This window comes from Cupressus sempervirens, chromosome 2, assembly GCF_028749045.1.
Source record: "Cupressus sempervirens isolate cs-2001-9-10 chromosome 2, ASM2874904v1, whole genome shotgun sequence".
Classification (NCBI taxonomy): Eukaryota; Viridiplantae; Streptophyta; class Pinopsida; order Cupressales; family Cupressaceae; genus Cupressus; species Cupressus sempervirens.
Window position 1 is genome coordinate 766,545,969 of NC_143119.1, and position 19,576 is coordinate 766,565,544.

At 39.0% G+C, this 19,576-nt stretch overlaps 1 protein-coding gene across 2 annotated transcripts in view; it reads left to right on the top strand.

The window, feature by feature from the left end:
- Positions 1 to 16,084, top strand: part of LOC149575706 (protein CYTOSOLIC ABA RECEPTOR KINASE 7-like) — an 89,539-nt gene extending 73,455 nt beyond the window's left edge. For both annotated transcript variants that reach the window (XM_089815472.1, XM_089815473.1), the window contains exons 6-8: positions 14,876 to 15,008; positions 15,351 to 15,437; positions 15,579 to 16,084. In XM_089815472.1, coding sequence (XP_089671598.1) covers positions 14,876 to 15,008; positions 15,351 to 15,437; positions 15,579 to 15,710 — 352 coding nt within the window. In that variant the 3' untranslated portion in view covers positions 15,711 to 16,084. The remainder of the gene's footprint in view (positions 1 to 14,875; positions 15,009 to 15,350; positions 15,438 to 15,578) is intronic.
- Positions 16,085 to 19,576: the final 3,492 nt, after the last annotated feature.

Genomic DNA, 19,576 nt, shown 5'->3' on the forward strand with positions numbered 1-19,576 from the left:
CCAACGTTCAAACAACTTCTAGGCATGGGACGGGTTTAATGGTATGAAGTCCCTCTTGAGTGGTTTGCCGACTCTCTGGCATGTATCGTAGCTCAATACCCATTCTTGTGCATCGTTGTAAAGTGTGGGCCACCATAACCCAACAAGTAGAACCTTCCATGTTGTTGTGTTAGCTCCCATGTGACCACCTGCTAGACCTTCATGTGCTTCCCTTAGAACACCTTGCACTTCTTCCATTACACATCGTTGTGGTACTTGATCAGAACCCATCTTGTCGAGAAGACCATTTATTAGTTGAAAAGTCTGGCTCCTTAAAACTAGCTTTTGCTGTTCGCTTGGCGGCATCTCTCTCAAAAATTGAGACGTCGATAGATACTCCCCGATAGATTTGTACCATCCTAGAAGAATGGCGATTCTAAATAAGTGTGCATCTGGGAAATCATCATTGACCCCTTCCGGTGGCTCCTCGGACTTGATTCGGGAGAGCTGGTCCGCAATGACATGAGCCTTCCCGGATTGCATAATGATGGTGAAGGTGAATTCTTGTAGTAGCAACAACCATCAGCGAATTTTGCCTTGAATAATTGGTTTGTTCACTAGGTACATCAATGCTTGGTGATCCACATAAAAGGTAAATGGTGTAGCCAATAGGTAATGTCTGAACTTTTGTATCGAGTACACCATCCCAAGAGCCTCCCTTTCAGTGGTGCTATAATTCTTCTTGGCTTTTGACAGTAGCCGACTTGCTAAATACACTAGGTGATCGAGGGCATGGTCACCAGTCTGCGCCAACGTTGCACCTAAGGCGAAGACGTGGAACTCCCTGCCCTAGTTTGGATATGCCAATATGGGCGCCGCCAACAATCTATTCTTCAGTTCTGTGAAGGCGGTTTCCCTCGGAAGTCCAAATGTATGGTTCTCCTTTCTGTGTCAACTTGTCTAGGGGCAGAGCAATTCGGGCATAGTTCTTTATAAACTGTTTATAGTACTCGATGTGCCCAAGAAAAGACTTGACTCCAGATACCTCTGTTGGGGCTTCCATTTCCACTATCACCCTTACTTTATTAGGGTCGGTCTTTAATCCTGTCTTGCAAAGAATGTGCCCAAGCAGTTTTCCTTGAGAAACCATAAACCGACATTTCTTTGGATTCAATGCCATTCTTGCCCATCAACACCTCTCCATACATTGCTGAAGTGCTTTCAAGTGGTTGTCTTGTCCACTGAAAATGGACCAATCATCAAAAAATGTGCGAAAGTTGCCTATTGACGTTTTGTCAAATATGTGCAAAATGATCCTCTGAAACGTGGCAGGTTCGTTACACAATCGAAGGGCATTTGGTTGTACGCATACCCTCCATCCTCTACCAAAGTAGTTTTTAGTTTGTCTTCTTCAACAATGGAGATTTGGTTATCCATGAAGGAATACATCTCGTGTCCGACAACTTCCAAAATCGTATCGGTGAACGAAATTGGGAAGGAATCTTTTATTGTGACCACGTTGAGGCACCTGAAGTCCACACATCCGGATTTGGATCTTGTCCTTCATGGATATCACAATTGGTCACACCCACTCACTTGTTTGAACTTTAAATATTATGCCAACTTCTAGCATTTGTATTTCCTCATCTACGTGGGCTGCATGGTTCTTGTTCATTTTGTACGGGCGCTTCCGCATAGGTATGGCTCCGGGTACCAACTGAATGCGGTGGACACACATCTCCAGGAGGGCTTCTTTTAAATCCTTGTAAGTCCACGTAAATACATCTTTGTACTCCAAAGAGATTTTGAATGCTGCAGCCTTAAGTACTGGGTTCTAGTCATCTCCTACGAGTATGTTCCTCGGATTTTCTGCGTCTCCAAGATTAGTAGCCTCTACGGACAGCTCTTCGTATCTTATCTATTTTCCTTCAAATAAATGGGCGAGACTCTCATTGATCTCCGTATTTCCTTCTTTGTATTCCACAAACGCTGGTGGGAATACCTCATCTTCTGACTCCTCAATGCCAAGCATGTACGTATGGAAAAGTTCATAGTCTTCCATTTGCCAATGGAAATGTCCATTCAATGAATTGGTCTCGTGTCTTGAACACTCCAGTTATAAAACGCCTTCGTCGTTCAGATCCATTCTTCCCTCATCTGTTCGATGCTCTCTGTTTGACTTGGACTCCGACGACGATGCCATTTCTTCACTTACCATTTGAGTTCAGAGATAAATCGCAAACTTCTGCCCTCTACTTTCCATTGACAAGATATTCTTTTTTCAGTTATGATTTACTTTCGTGGCCACCAACCATCCTCTTCCAAGAATGGCGTCATATCCCTTTTTCTTCAAGGGAATTACTACGAAATCCAACACAAATGGTTGCATCCTGATAGTTACTTGTTGAGCCACCAAGGTCCCTAGGGGCTTTATCCCCTGCTGGTCGGCACCGAGCAAGTTGAATGTGGGCGGCCACAGGGTAGGCTTGCCCAATTTCCTCCACGTCTCCTCAGGAAGAACATTCACTCTGGACCCATCATCCACGATGGTGTCTGTCAGGATGGTTCCGAGGATTCCCATCTCAACCACCGCCGGATGACGACCGTTGCTTACTATTAGCAACATGGGATTTGTCGTCGACCCTTCTGGTACCGTTGGTTGTTCCTTTGTCTCTGACGGGTTTGCATGGGCATTCAATAATGCCATCCTTAGTTGTGGTACCGCTTGTAATAGGTCTTGAACTCTAATGGGCACCTCCATTTGCAGAATATGATTGACCAAGTTGTTCTCTCCCTCCGATCGTCGAGAAATAGTATCTTTCATATCCTTCGTAGCCTTCATTGCCCTTTCTACATCTTCGCGTGCCTCTTGCAACCTTTTCTTTTCGTGCGGGGGTCAGGATAGGTGGCCTACTTAGCCTGGTTGCGGGTGACAACCAGAACTTTTTCCTTGTCATTGTTAATGAGGTTTACTTGTTTCTAGTAGTTAGCATCTTCATGGTCCCCTGGACCACACCATCGACATAATTTTTGCAGTGTCATTTTTTGGACACTGTCTAGCTAAGTGGCCCCATTGGTTACATGCTCGGCATTGAACTATGGGCCTTCCCTTGGAATCATATTGTATCCAATTCCTATTTTCATTCTTGTCCTGTCCTCCTCGGTGGTTGTTCTGGTAGCCGTTGGATGTGGCATTATTGTTGCACTGGGTCTCATTGTTTGTGCCAGAAGTGGATGGTTGTTCCTGTGTGAACAGTATCTGTTGGCTTCTAGTCTTCATGTTGAATGGACATTCCTTTGTAGAATGACCTAGGACCTGACAAATATTACACATTACCTTTTTGGGGCACGCTCCCTTTGAATGACCTTTCTCTTTGCAATTACTACACCAAATTTTTCCTTCCTCCATGCGGCCACTAGTTCCCATCATGGATTTGAATTCCTTTCTCATCTGCTCTAAGTCTTTTTGGAGTGCTTGTACTTTCTTGCTGGGCTCCTCATTGTCTGCATTGCTTCCCTCGTCAAAGAATTCATTGCTCTCGGAGGAGGACGAAGATTTACTTCTCTTCTTCTTCTTTGCTGTTTTGCTCTCACTTTCTAGATTTAAGGCATGGCTGTATGCATCTGTGTATGATGTAGGTGGAACTATCTTCATTTTCCCTCTTAATGCCCTGTGGAGGCCTTCTACAAACCAACATTTCTTTAGTTCATCCGTGGGTTGAGTACCCATCCGGCTAAAAAGATCTTTGAGCCTTCGATTGTAGGCTCGAACAGTGTCCTTCCCTTGTTTACAGTTGTAGATTTCCGCTACAACCTTGTTGTCGTCTCGAAGCAGTCGAAATTTTGCTTGGAATTCTTTCTTCAGATCATCCCATGTGGAGATCTTTGCCTTGTCCATGTCGGAGAACCAATCCACTGCCACTCCTCGTAGGTTGGTTGGAAACTGGTTCAACCATTCATTTGCATCCATGACCGAGTTGGCGGTCTATATCGTTTCACACATACGGCAATGCCGCATGGGATCTTCCTTCTTGTCGCCTGTGAACTTAGGAGTTTTTGCTTTTGAGACATTGTGCTTCTTGCCCTTTGATTACCACTAGATCGTGTCGCTGAACTATTAGAAGTTAGTCTCGGCGGGTTACTCTAACCACCGTGCGGTGCCGCTCCGACACTTCATTTTGCCCCGGTGTCTTTTGTTGGCTTCGCCTCCTTTGCTACTTCACAGGTTCCCTCTCGTAGTGGTGTACGTGATGAATGTAAAAATTGCTCCTTTGTCTCGTCAAGCACTGATAATCTATGCTGTGTTTCCTCAAGCAACTCTTCATTGCTCCGTCCTCGCCGTTCCGACAAACTGTGGCACCCTTTGTTGGTTCCTATGAACCCCGCTACGACCACTACACTAGGTGATTCCTTCGACTGCCCCTTAGTCCGTTCCTTAGCAAGTTGTCTTATTCTCCATCGTCATTCAGCTTCGCCATGCACAATTTGTAATTTGTCGATTTCTTCCCTCAAATTCCTATTCTTATTTAAAAAGATTGGACATTTGACATATACCATTATAAAACAAAACAAAATAGAACACTCTTTTATTTATTTAATCTGTATACATAATGTATTGACTTGTGCGACAATTATAGACTTCTGAGTGCCCTTGACACCACGGCGCAACAACTCATGGTTCAGTTTTCTGACATCGTGCATCTCTCATAGAATTTCTTGAGGATCTCCTGACAGCATTCTTGGCGTTCTATTTCCTCCCTGCATCTCTTCTATGCTACATAGGTTTGTGCGATCAAATGGGAAAGTTGGTCCAAAAATTTGTTCGTGGTTGGGCTTGCGTGCATAGCATCTCACACATTGTTTGGCATAACCCCGTTCTTCGCAGCTTCTCTCTATACGAAAGTTTCAAGACCTACGCGGTACAGAACATGAAAGTTCAGCGCTGCCTCGTGCTCTCCTTGAAAAAATTTTGTTTCGCCGTCGTCATTCATCTTCCAATTGTCTTGTATTGTTATTCCCATTTATCTTCATCCTTCCATACTACTCCAAATTCGAACTAGCAACGGCGCCAAATGTTCAGCCCATAGGTGAACAGGAAAGAAACATATAATCAGTGCAAAATACTATTCATTATCAAATGCTTTCCGTACACAACAATGATATTTCATACCATGATAATAATATCAAAATACATAAGTGTTCACGACATTTATAATGTTCGAAATGGTGCCAATGAAACGACACAACCGTGTCTGCATCGGTAAATGTCTAACTACCCCTTTTGCCGAACAACAAATGTTGCCCTTGTTGACAGAGATTTTTTCACTAAGAGGGAGTTTCAACATGAATCGCTCTTATCTCATGCTAAAGTATATATTTCATTGTGAAAGAGAAAATATGAGGTGAAAGCCCTTGTAATGCATATTTCTCCAAGACGGAGAAATGTGATGTGAAAGCCCTTGTAATGCCTTTTTCTTTAAGACAGAAAAATTTGAGCTGAAAGCCCTTGTAATGCATTTTCTCTGAGGCAGAGAAGTTTGATGTGAAAGCCCTTGTAATGCCTTTTTCTTCGAGACAAAAAAATTAGAGCTGAAAGCCCTTGTAATGCATTTTTCTTTGAGACGGAGAAGTTTGAGGTGAAAGCCTTTGTAATGCCTTTTTCTTTGAGATAGAGAAATTTGAGGTGAAAGCCCTTACTTGCCTCTGAGGTGGAGGTATTGCTCTTTCTACTCATGAGACTAGCCATAGTGGATGTCATGTTGAGAGACTCCTTAACAACATCATGTTGAGTGAATTTGTGATGAGTGCTTATGTTTATTTCACACATGGTAGTAGTGTTGAATGACTCCATGATGTTTTCAAGTTGAGAGACTCTGTGATAAATTTTTGTTTTTCTCACAAATGGGTGAAGCCATTGTGAGTGCCATGTTGAGAAACTCCATGACTTGAGTATTTGGAAAGATATCTCTTTTGTTAAGAGGGAGTGTTGAAGATTGATAGTTGCAGGAGCTATCTGCTATACCTGTGATAATTATCTCTACTGAAATCATCATCTTCCCAAGTATTTGGTTGCTGGTTGAAAGGCATTGATAACTCAGTTTTGCCATGTTATGGAGATTTTGTTCTTGTGTAATGTTGGTCACTAAAGAGCCATGTGTGTATGTGGCTGTTGATCATTGAAGAGTTTATTCTTGCGTGGCTGTTTGGTAATCAAAGAGTCAAGACAATGAAAGGTCAAGACAACAAAGTAGTCTTTACTTTGTAATGGCAGGATAGCAAGGGGTCAAGGCAATTTTATATATTCTTAGGTGGAATTTGTATGGGATTGATTTATATATTGAAATCTCGTGTTTCTGAATATTACTTCAGTTTTGAGCCTTGTGTTTGGGCATTTTGTATTTCAGACTTCTGCTTATTTATCAATAAAGTGATATATTTGTGGCTGGGTTTTTCTCCTTCAAGCTGGCGAAATTGTTGTCTTATTGTTTGTTATTTTGTTTTTGCTTTATATCTTCAATTTTGGTATGAACATCAACATCATGGTGCAGTGCTATTGGAACAAGGAGTTCCTTAATAAATGAGGATGATTTGAGGATCAGTGCGTGGTGCCAAACACAAGCGGACTAGATTTGTCACAAGCTAATTTGCTACAGAACTAGAGGGCCATCTACATGACCGTTATAATGACAGGGAGTTGTTAAATTTACACAAAAGAGGTGTTATATGAACCGTTGGCAGCTTCCTGTTTTTGGGGAAACAAATTCCTGCTGAAGTTAATGGAGAAAATACAAATATGCAAGCATTTATCAAACAATTTATTAATAAGGAACAACATATTAATTAACTATTATATCTTTTATAGATTGAAAAAAGGAACTTTGTCAATAAGTTTCTACTGCCAACTAACTTAAAATAAGTTTGAACAAGTTTAAAAAAAGTGTCAAACTATGTAAGTGAAACAAACTCTTATCATTTGAACTTGATCAATCAAATTTGGTGATCGCATCCACCACCAAATGCTGGTCAAAAGAGTTAGCATTGCTCAACAAGTCTTTCTCCAATTGTTTTAACCGCAATGTAGAAAGCCTGACCCATATTGGAACCATGCTGACGTGCATTCTTCTCAGGATCAAAGTTGGGTGTCCCTTTTTTGAAAACTTAGCATAAAACCTTTACTTTTGGTAATAGAAGATAATTATAGAGTACAAGGGGAGGTAACAAAGAATTTTACAGCATTCACCCAAGTTTTCACTGGCTTTCCACAAGCATCAACCCCTGAAACAAATGCCATTTGAGAGACCAGACCAGCCCCAATACCATCCAAGGCTTCAGTGGCAGAACTTATTGAACCTTTAGAGAGTCTGCCATGGGTCATGAAATCTGATCATACTCAAGCGTCATACAGAGGAGGGACACCAAAAACATTGGTCAAGGGAGAGCTATGAGCTAGGGAAGAAAGGTCATGCAAATCGCACAAGTCAGACAAAATGTTTTCATATGATAGATAATTGTCTGCAACATCCTTGGGATTCTTAAAAGAGTCTGATACCCCAACTGAAAACCAGATAAAGCCTCATTTAACCCCTTATTGAGATAGCTTCCTTTTGAAATGTCAGTCTTGTCAGCAACCATGGTCCACAATATAATTGGACATCGAAGGGATAGCAATGGAAGAACTTCCAAACAAACCTGTTAAGAATTGCTTGGCCATAATTAAGCGTGTGCCAAAGATGACGTGATAGGCCTCGGGCCAGATATCTATGAACTTCTCCTCATCAGAGTTGTAGGAGCTTGTTCTGTTCACATCTTTTATTTTCCCTCTCTGCTAAACAGTGATCATCTTTGTCCTTTGATTTAGGCTCTTCCTGCTCTTCACTGATTCAAAATCAAACATCAGCTTGCTTATGTTAATGTTGTAGCTTCAGTCGGATTGAATTGGCCTAGAGATAATCCTTCTTTGGTTAATCATCGATTAGACAAACTCTCATATATATATATATATATATATATATATGATTGTCAAATGATTATTAACTTAAGAGTTACCATAGAGACGTGTCTCTTCTCCTCTACTCATATTTATGTACATTCAAAATCTGCACTTGGAACACATAGAAAGAATGGAAAGTGTTATTACATGTGCAATGATCCTATATCTTTAACATGATATCAGATCAGGCTGCAAATGAATAGAATGAAATAGAAAAATGAAGGCGGTGAATGTTTATTAGAGCCTAGGAAAGACATTCAATGAAGATTTTTCAATGTAGTCAATAGCCATAAACGAACAAAAGATATACTGGTCTGCGTATTCACACCTTTAGCAATACAACCGATCAGTTTGGAAGGGAGAGGCCATCACCACTTCTACAGAGGGAGAAAAAGAGACTATTGGAACTGACACAGGGCCATCCAAATTGTCCTCCATGTGAAATAAAGAACACGATCTTTGCTCGTATTTATAGGAACCAACAACCAATGTTGCACTGAAATCAAAGAACTGAGAACGAACAGGGTGAAAGATGGAATAAGACATAGTCTTAGTCAGTGATAAAAGGGGAATAAACTAATGATGGAGGTGGAGTGATCCGCAGACGAGATAGAACAAAACATTGAAATCCAGTTTGATAGCCAGTGAACCTTTCTCCATATAGGATCCATGACTCATAAAGAGCCTTCACACTCAAACAATATCCGACAGCGTATATTGGCATCAGATAAGAATCTTCAAAATATAGATGTAGCAGCATGACTCTAAAGAGAATATTATATTCATCATTACATCTGCTTTGACAGTCAAAACATCAATGGAGAAGGAGAATAGATAAATTAAAAAGATGTAAATAGATTTGCAAAGATGATTGACAGATAAAATCAAACAACATGGACTAGGCACTGAAGGGATTACTTCTGAAGATAGAGGACTGGAAACTGTATTTACCGTTGACAAGGAATGTGAAAGAATCAGTCTACAATCGCTGTAGTTCATCCATGGCAACCGCACTGTAAACAAAATACCTCAAGGATAATATGTTATCGGTTTTGACAACAGTAGTGAATTTGTTTTCATATGAATATAATGGAAGTAAAGTGTTATTAAAATGAAGAATGGACAATGATATTTCTATGAACATAGAACGAGTAACCACATAATCATTCATGTATTTCCAGTAATGGACCAGTTTCCAAAGCATCAACAAAATTGTCTAAGGAAGAGCATTTATGAGCTACAATACAATATTTCATGTAATTTTCTACCAGTGGTTTACGATAGTGACATTCATGGTGTTAGATTATCAGGTTCATTTTTACTTGTTGGTTCATTTCCTCTGTCGAGAAGATTGATAATGATACGTGTCTAATTGAATTTATCAATTTTATCCTAAGCATTGAGAATGGAAACATGTGTTTTCAAGGCATCACAAAAACATGTCATTCACTGGGCAAAGGACATGAATACAGGTTTCTGCAGGGAGTTTATGATTGTCGTAAGAATATATCAGACAATCAGAATAATTACATTGAAGCTTGAAATAACACATTACATTCTGCTCAATGGAATAACCAGTATCGTCTTTGTGAAGGAAATCACTTTACAAAAATAGTTGAACTTTATTCTTTCCAAACCACGGTAGAGGATTTGATGATTCACTTGTCGGGCTATCCATTGTCTATAATATCTTAAAAACCATATGAAGTGGGCCTAATATTAGTTACATATAATGGCCACAATGAAGAGACGAAAGGTTTGGGTCATTTTTGTGGAGGTGCATAATCTTTTGCGCATGAGATCATGCCTCGCATTGAAATAAAGTATATTTTATTAATTGATGGTTCTTAGAAAGTGAATGGTTCCTACTTGTATATGTCTACCGGCAATCCAATATACAAACTAGTGCCTATGGTTGCTGGACAACCGCCCTCCCACTTATTTTGTTTATGTATCCTTTGATAATGTACACTCTCTGTCCAACGAGCTAGTTGACGTGGTGATGGGGGACTAGAGAAGAGCCATGTTTCAAATTTGGAAACATCTAAGTCAACAGAGACAAGTCACCAGTGAAAAGATGCCATGTTATAAAAAAAATGATTCATGATAATGATAACATTAAGAAATACAAGCTATATAAATGATGTAACTATTAAGCAAAGAAAATACTCATTATAATAAAAGTGTTATAATCAAAGAGGTGTGATTCATTTAAGGAAGGTAAATTCTTAAGAAAGCATTGTGTCTTTGTAAAGTCATATTCCTTGAGTGAAATATTGAAGGCACCTGCAAGATGGGAGTATTTAACATACATTACTTTTACACTTACTCACTAGTGCCGAAGACTTTGATTATTGTGAAGAAGAAAACTACTAGATAGAGAAGGAAAGATATTGTCTAAATTTGAAGTCAAGGCTAAATTGAGAAACCCACCTAAAACACCAATATTTATAAGAGTTCATTCCTTAGCAGGCCCGACAACAAAAGAGAAATCAATATATATAATATGGTGATCTCTTAGAAGGGTCACATCATTCAATGACCCTGTTTATACAATTGAGACATTTCTCGTTGGCTTAGTGATTGGAAATTTACCCAGTGAACCCAATCACCGTATTTGTGAACATCATTACCATAAAAGACATTTTATCAACAAAAACCTTAATGGGGAGATTCAAAAGTGGAAACTCATGATTATACTGAAGTCGCCGTGGAGTTTTTGTATTTGAAGGAGGAAATATATCAGAGAAAATATTGTCCATTCAACAATTAGATACACAATCAGACTCAAAGAAACATCAAAGGATAGAAGAGGTAAATGTCTATGCATTTTGGGGAGATCAAATGATGCAAATATCAAGAATTCAGTCGATACATCCAAGAAGCATCAAATAGATATTGTTCTTTAAAATCGATATGTTCGTTACATAGTTTTTTTTAAGATGGTAGCGATTTCCCACGAAGATTTGACTTCACAAATTCATAAAATGTTACAAATTGATAATCAAGAAGGCACTTTGAGGAGCTTCATTTTATGTGGAGTTTTTGAACTATAACATATTTGCCGCAACAAATGCATTTGGAGGTGGATAAAGGTTTTAAAGTCTAAAGACTAATTTCGTGAACTCTTGGAGATCTAAACGCAGATGCTGGCATAGGGATTTACACGGAAATGATTTTGGTTGCTCCTATTGTGTCCCTTCCATAGTGCAAATAAACTAAGGTTATGAGATCTATTGATAAAAAAATAATTGTTCAACGATATAAGAGTGGGAATTTTACATTGTGGGGGGGAATAATAACCAATGTTCCATTCCCATTACTTATATGGAGGTATTTTTGAATTTATGCATATGAACCATTGTTGGAGAAACTTGTATCAAGGATATTGATGTGTAGGAAGATAAGAATGATGCATTAGGAATGTTGTTGAGCCATATTTGTGAGTAAGAACATTCGGGACTATGAAATAAAGATAGGACAAGGGTTTCTTCCTTTGAGAGGAAGTAGAGAGAGGATATGTTTTAGTTGACTTTTGAGAATCTTGACCAGAGGGGTTAAACCATGTCAAGTTGGTTTCTCGAGTGACTGGGAAACTGTAGCAGTGGAAGACTATGATTCATGGGATGGAGTTCCATGAATGTAGGTTGGAAGGCTTTTTATGCAGATATCTAGACTATAACATTCCTAGATAGATGAATACTTGCTAAACCAAGGAGCATGACAACTTGTTGTGAGGAGGTCAAAAGGTTGTTATCAGACTCAAAGGGAGCCCACAATTTAACAAAGGAAACCTTGGACGAGGAGGAAGAAGGTTGACATCGGATTCAGAGGGAGTTTGACAATTTATCAAAAGCAAACTTGGATGAAAAAGTCAATCGATTGATATATGCTTAATGAGTTGTTCTCTATGAGGGAGAAGTTCGAGGTGAAATTCCTTGTAATGCATTCTTCTTTATGAGAGAGAAGTTTAAGGTGAAAACCTTGTTCCACCCTCTAGGAGCAGCTATGGTGGATCCACCCTCTGACATGGTTTATTGTGGATATCATGTAAGTTACTACATGATTCTGTTGAATAACATCATGAGAAGTGATGATCTTTTATCGATGTGTGATTGTGGTCGCTATTGTAAGGTGACGATTTTAACAATTGCTTGACCTGTTATCATGATGGACTACATTAAGTTGCTGTCCTAGAGGTTATGATAACCTACTTGTCATGATGGACTACATTAAGTTGTTGTCTCGGAGGTCATAATAACCTATCTACTATTCGTTGTGGACTACATTCAGCTGCTGTCCTGGAGATCATGATAGCCACTTGTTATTTTGATGAACTACATTTAGTTGCTGTCCCGGAGATCAGATAACACATATCCCTTTAGGATATTAAATATTCTCTTGGTAGGCATCATGAACTTAATGCCAGTACACATACCAATAGAATATAAGTATGATGAATATCATATGGCTGACATTGAAAGATAACATCTAATTTGATGGATATATGTTGATATCCATAAATATGCCATTCCAAGAATATCATATTGAGATGATATTTCTCTATATGCTTGAGAGCATAAGGTGTTCTATAAGAATCCTCCCTAGCTAAGAGGGAATGTTAATGTTGTAGCTTTAGTTGGATTGAATTGGCCTAGTCATAATCCTTCTTTGGTTAATCATCAATTAGACAATCTCTCTCTCTCTCTCTCTCTCTCTCTCTCTCTCTCTCTCTCTCTCTATATATATATATATATATATATATATAAAATTATTGTTCTCTAATGATTATTAACTTAAGAATTTTCATAGAGACATGTCTCCTTTACTTATATTTATATACATTCAAAATCTGCACTTGGAACACACAGAAAGAATGGGAAGTGTTATTACATTTGTAGTGATCCTATACCTTTTAACAGTTTATGTTTTTGGAAGGACTGGTTTTTCAATCTCAATATATAAAATTCAAGCTAATCATTTTTTTGACTTAGTGTGAAAGCTGAACAGTTGTTTCTGTTATGCACCTGTTCAAGACAAGGTTGCACGGGGATGGGGTACTGGTACAGGTATGGCTATGTTTTAAAATAGGGGATGGAGGGTACTTGGGTATATCGATTTTTTTAATATAATTTAATATTCGTAGAAAATCGGAAAATATGAGACCCAGCAATGGTTTTTCAAAACAAGAACAGTGATAAAGTTTGCAGACCTAATGTATTATTTTCAGTTTCAGATTGCAATATGTTTGTAATAATAATAATATAATATAAATTAAATGCTTAGATGTATAACAGAGTAGGCAGACTTTAAACATGAACAAGAAGATCATAAGTTATATGACAATGACATATTGCAAATGATAAACTTCTGACTTGAACAGTGATAAAGTTTACTATTAATCAGTATTGTATCAAAGTTTCAAACTGATTATGTATTGAATTAAGCCTGATAAACAACAAGCTGATACACAGACAAAAAACCGAAACATAAATCAAAATTCTTAATCAAGGTCCTGAGCTATGATGGTCTCCACAGAGTACCCGGTACTTGGGTATATGCGTACACATCATAGGGGTGTGGGTATGCGTACCCATGCAACCTTGGTTCAAGATATCTGAGGACTGGCAGGACTATTTTCTGTTGGGTTAATAATATTATGGAGTCTTTATTTTTCTTTTCTTTTCTTTATAAATTTTCTACAGGATCTAAGTAAATATTAATATTTGTGAATACCTCATGTTTCTTAGTGCTGTCTTACGTTTATTTTATTATTACAGTAGTAGCAAGTGTTTTGTTCCTTGACATTTCGTCCTACTTGATGATGTTGGTCCATTCGATGCATATTTTCAAGATAAAAGGAACATCTTAAGGGAGGTGTCTCTTGGATATACCATTGATGAATACTGTGCTGGCTGTGCACCAGTTAAATCAAATCAGCTTTTCTCAATCTTGTATTCGGATCAATCCAAATCTTTTCTTTTTAGTACTATTTTGGTTTGCTTGTCCTTCACTTTCTAATTACTCAACTTGCTACACCTACATCTATGATTGCATTTCTCAAGTTGGGGTGGCTATACTTATTATTTCAAGAACTTGTAAACTAGATTATACTCTATAACAAAATTCCTCAGATGTCTTCTCGTAATTTGGTAAACATTGTAACTGGGGGAAATTAATGTGGTTGCTGGAAATGAACAAAAAATTAATTTTAGGCTATTTGGGGAGTTTCAATAGTAATATTTACCAATTGGCTGTAATGTTCTTTTTATGTACAAATATTTTCCATTTGAAAATAAAGTTGCTCAAATTTTCACAAACAATATTTCTTTCCTTTAGGAATTTGCAATTTTTTGTATTCCATCATATTAAACTTGGAACTGGAAAAATAATTCTACATTATGACCAAATACTGTAATGTAAAACTTTGATATTGAAAAGATTCACCAGGATTTCTGAACTTCCTATGAATTTTTGAAAATTATCCCTAGCACTAGTGATTGAATTTTTTAACAAGCATTAAAACTTGAATTTTTCATAGTTTAACATAATATAATGTATCTGGATATATTTTTGTAATTGTTTAGGCCTCCAATGTTTATATGAATCTGACTGTAGAATACAACTACCATATTAATTTCCATGCTGCTCCAAATTCGATAGATACTGAAGGGTTTCAAAAGTAAGTGTGCCATGCAATGTACTTAACAGGCTCCCACAGTTGCTGATGCTACTTGTCTCTTAGGAAGTTAGGATTACCTTAGATGGAAATAAGCATTGCATCTATTTTTCATTCGGATCAGAATTGAATGCTATGTTGGGCGCTTCCTATTAAAAAAATGACAGGGCAACTTTTGAGTATTCAAGGTTGTGGTTGTGACAATTTTATTTTCATTCTCCTTTCAGGTATGCTATGACTGGTCAGTTAACTCAAAAGAGTGATGTATATAGTTTTGGGGTGGTGCTACTTGAGCTTTTGACAGGAAGAAAACCAGTGGACCATACAATGCCCAGGGGACAGCAAAGCCTTGTTACTTGGGTTAGTGTTATATTTTGGTTCTGAGTCTCCTCTTGGATGGGAAAAATAATAATCAGAACTTTGCTCAAGCAAGAATTCATATTGTGGAGAAGATATATTTCATCTTTTCTTCTTTCAAATTTCAAAAATTACAAAACACTATCAATGGTGATACATTGCAATGATTCTGCAGATAATGTATTCTGAGGTTTCTCTTCCCTGCTGTAGTAAATCATTAACATACTTAATTTGTCACACTGATGGCTTGTTGAGTATAGACAGTGGTTACGTTATGTACAATTTTATTTCACTTTTATGCAGTTGGGGATAATGATATATTCTATGCTTTTGCCATGCATACAGGCAACTCCAAGGTTGAGTGAAGACAAAGTAAAGCAGTGTGTTGACCCAAAGTTGAAGGGGGAATATCCTCCCAAGGCTGTTGCTAAGGTGTGGAGCTTTTAATCTCATTCCTGTTTGATAGATTTTTTATGAGAAGGCATAGTAGTTTTCTTTCAAGGAAGGCATGTTAGGGTTTGATGAGCCAGGTCCATTGCATCCAAATTCTAATGTTATATTTTTCTGCGACAGATGGCTGCTGTTGCAGCATTATGTGTGCAGTATGAAGCAGATTTTCGTCCCAACATGAGTATTGTTGTCAAAGCACTTCAGCCATTGCTCAATCCAAAACCAATTCCATCTGCCACCGATCCTCATGCCTGATGTGCTCCAGTGACAATCTTTTCCACAATTTTCGGATTTTCTTCTCAAATGTTTTCTAATTGGTCTGTGGATCATTACATGATGGTATTTGCTTCTAGAGTTATTGTCTTCAAATAATTTTTATCAGCGATTGAAGTTGCTAAATTGTGCGTCACCTAAGAAATTGGTATCTTACCCACGGATTTCTTTCAACAAACTTAGAGTTTTTTGTAATTTATAGAGTCTCAAGCAATGTTAATTTGATATATGAATTTCTAAGGCTTACTGTATTGGACTCATAAATTGTATTTGTAGCTCTGCTCAATCATTGGATTTTAGTGTACATGTTTTAATATTATGTATAAGTTTCATGTGGGGTGAAGTTTCATTCTAAATGATGCTCATTGTTGTTCTGTCTTGGAGGCACTCTTCTTTTTCTTGTATGTATGTGTCTATTCGTCTATATATAAATTTATAAACATATGCATATTTTGGGTCAAGACTGATATTTTACACACAGATGGCCTGTTGCTAGAATTTCTGATGTCCTCAATCTGCAAAACATTTGGTGTCCGGTCACTGATTAACTCTGTTATCCATGACCAAGAAGGCTCTAGTTTGAAGGTTGATTACATCATAATATCTTTTTTCACATTTTTGAATTGAAGTGAAACTTGGATGGTTCTATTTTATTGGATCTCATGCTTGTGTCACTGTCATCAGTGTTTCCCCCTGTAAATTTCTGAATGTTGGCAAATTGGCAATTTATGAGTTCCTGCACATTCTCACTTTGTGGAAGTATGATAGCAGCTAGATGCTTAGGAGGTTTGAGGTGCAAGAACATCACCTAAAACAATGAATTGTAAGCAAGTACATGATCACATTTCTGGTTACATAATCAGTTGAGATGAGGAGATTGTTGTCTGCAAAGTGACCAAAATTGGCCCAAGCACATATTACAAAAGAGTAAGATAGTGAAAGGAGGAAAAATGAAAAGTACTGTCTGGCGTATAAATTTGACTGTTGAACTTTTTTCTTTAGCAATTTTTTAGTTGTGGTCTGCCCGTGAAGTAAATATTTTATGCAACTTTTTCCCATCATTATTCTTCTCTCTAATAGGGCTCATTTATTCTTGAATATAGTGTTAAAGCAATAGTTCTGTGTATATACAAATTATATTTGATACATCAGGTAAGTAAGTGTTGTCCGACCTTGCAACTCGGACTCCTGAAGCCAACACCCTCGCATTCTTTTCCATACTATTTTCCTTCAACTGGTCTTTCCACTACCTTCTTTTCCCTGCAGAATGCATACTAACTGATTAACCATCCCGTATTTTGTCTTTATTGTGATGACGGTTAGAGCTTTCACTTCTCCACAGAATGCATTTCACTTCGCCATGGACTTCTACACTGCTCTGCTGGATGTGCCCTTGCAACTGTGGGTTTTCACTTTTCCATGGATGTTCTACTTTGTCCTTCTTAGCGGCTGCTGTCCTCATCTTCTTCCCTTGTGGCATCTGTGTTCTCACGAGAGTCTATGCAAAAATGTTTTGTTTTGTTCTTTCCTGACTTGCTCTTTTCCTTCCCCGCAGACTCTCTTCTCTCTGGCGGATAGTGGACTTCTTCCTTTGCTGGTTTTCCTTCTTCCTGTGATGCGGTTGCAGGCTTTTGCACTTCTTGGCGGATGGAGAACTTCTTCCTTATTGGTTACCCTTCTCCCTCTTCTGTGGATTGTAGACTTCTCTCCCTCACCGTAGACCTTTTCCCCTTGCTCCATGCTTTCCCTTGTTGCACATGCTTCTTATTTCTTTAGTTTGCTCCGCAGGTGGTCTTTTATTCTCCACGGTGAGTTTTGTTTTCTTTCCGAGGAAGTTTGTCTTTTGTCTTGTGGCACATAACTCCATGGTTAGTCTTTATTCACCGTGGGTCATATGTTTGTGGGACATGTTCGCGGTGTTTACTGTACAAGGTAAAAGGATACTTATCGCATGTAGTACAATAAAATATAACACAGAACAAATGCTTTATTCATATATGCAACATGCTCATTACAATGATTCCAATGATGTTGATGATCCAAAGTCCTTTTTGGATGGTGTACATATACTTTCCCGAAGGGGTGACTCAACCATCACGTGCCCGTTCGGATACAATTTTACCCGTCGGCTATAATATAGAATTTACCAACGTCACCCCCCCAAAAGAAAAGTCGTCTTTGGACGACAATACAACAAAACTCAAAATAAACAACTAATTACATCAATGTATAGATGCTAAACAGAGAGATGCGTCCCTTGCGTAGTGGTCATCTGTGCCCTTAGTTCATTCCTCTTTGCCCATAGCTTGTAGACTTGTTCCTTCCGAACTTTCAATTTTGCTTCCACCTCCATTTGAAGCTCTAAAGCTGACTGCATCATCCCAACAATCTCTCTCCTCCTCATTTTCTATTCTCTCTTTCTCCGCTTCTATCTGTTCCTTCTCTGTTGCCAATCCTTGTAGTTGACTCTGTTTGTCTAACAAGGCTGCCCTCTCGAATTTCCAGGCTGTCCTCTCTGTAGCTAACCTGATAGCTGACTCCTCCCAAGCCCTCTCAGCTGCTACCTGATTTGCCTGTCTCTTTTGAAGGGTCTAATATGCCTCTCTGTATATCTCCACTATCTCGTGAGTCAGCCTTTACTCAGCTCTCCATACCAGGACCTCTCGTCGTGGCCCAATCCTATCGCATCTCTGTAGTCTCCACAATCGACCATCCCCATTCCTCAAAACAGATTGTAAAGGCAGTCGGGCATCCTAATCTCATGAAGGATACTACTCCCTCTAGCTCCTTTACTACTGAGTCCAAAGCCCGAGTCTCTGTAGAGGCCACCCCCTGATGAGCCCGAGTCGCTAGAGCTGCTATATCGGTGAAGAATGTCTCTCATCACTGCTTCTGCCGCTACTGGATGTTCATGCTGCTCGCCCATAGCCCTCTTTACTGCTTCCACCATCCACTCAACAACGCTATGTAGTAGTCCCTCATCCTATGTCTGCTCCACCTCTTGTGCTTGCAAAGTGTTTTCCTCTAGAATTGCTTCTCATGTAGGTGTTTGCAAGTACGCCACTCGAGGTGTGGGGTACGGTGGAATTGCGTACTCACGTACGTGCTCAACTTCTGGGTTCTTCTCTGTCTCGCTCAGGTGATGCTAACAGTGCCGTATCCACCGTAACCACTGCATCTAAACCTACTACATCCAACTGGACACCTGACATCCTCAAACTCTCGCATGTCGGTATCTCCATTATTCTTACCTCCGTGTCCATCTCTGTATCAAGTACAAGTACCTCATCCCTAGCCTCTGATAAAGCCTCATGAGCAGGCTCCATCGTTACCTCCAAAGCGGTTGTCTCCATTGGTGATGGATGTGCCTCTACTAATACCTTAGGAATAGCTCATGTCTTTACTTGTACTTCTGCGGTAGGTTGAATCACAACATAATTTGGCGTCATCACTACTGGCTGCCTGAGTTGACCAAAACCCAGAATGTCATGTATACCAACAGGCGTTGAATGTGTCGTAGCTGAAAGTGCAGGTCGTGGGAATCTTAATGGTGTAGTTGTAATTACCTCCACCTCCTCGTCCTCTTCCTCCTCCCCATCGGTCCCACTTTCCTTCAAAGAAGTTTCCTCCTGACCACTATCAGTATTTCCTCCATCTGGTCTCGGTCGTTTCTGTTCGATGGTCTTGGTGCCAAGTGTATCAAGATGTCTCCACTGCATAATCAGTGGTTTGCCTGGCGTAAGTGGTCCCGATTTGGCCTTCAGTACATCATTGGGGATCACTCGCATCGTTGCCTCCAAGAGTAGGCTGATGGCATAATGCAGCATGTAGAATGTCTTGTGTTGTAA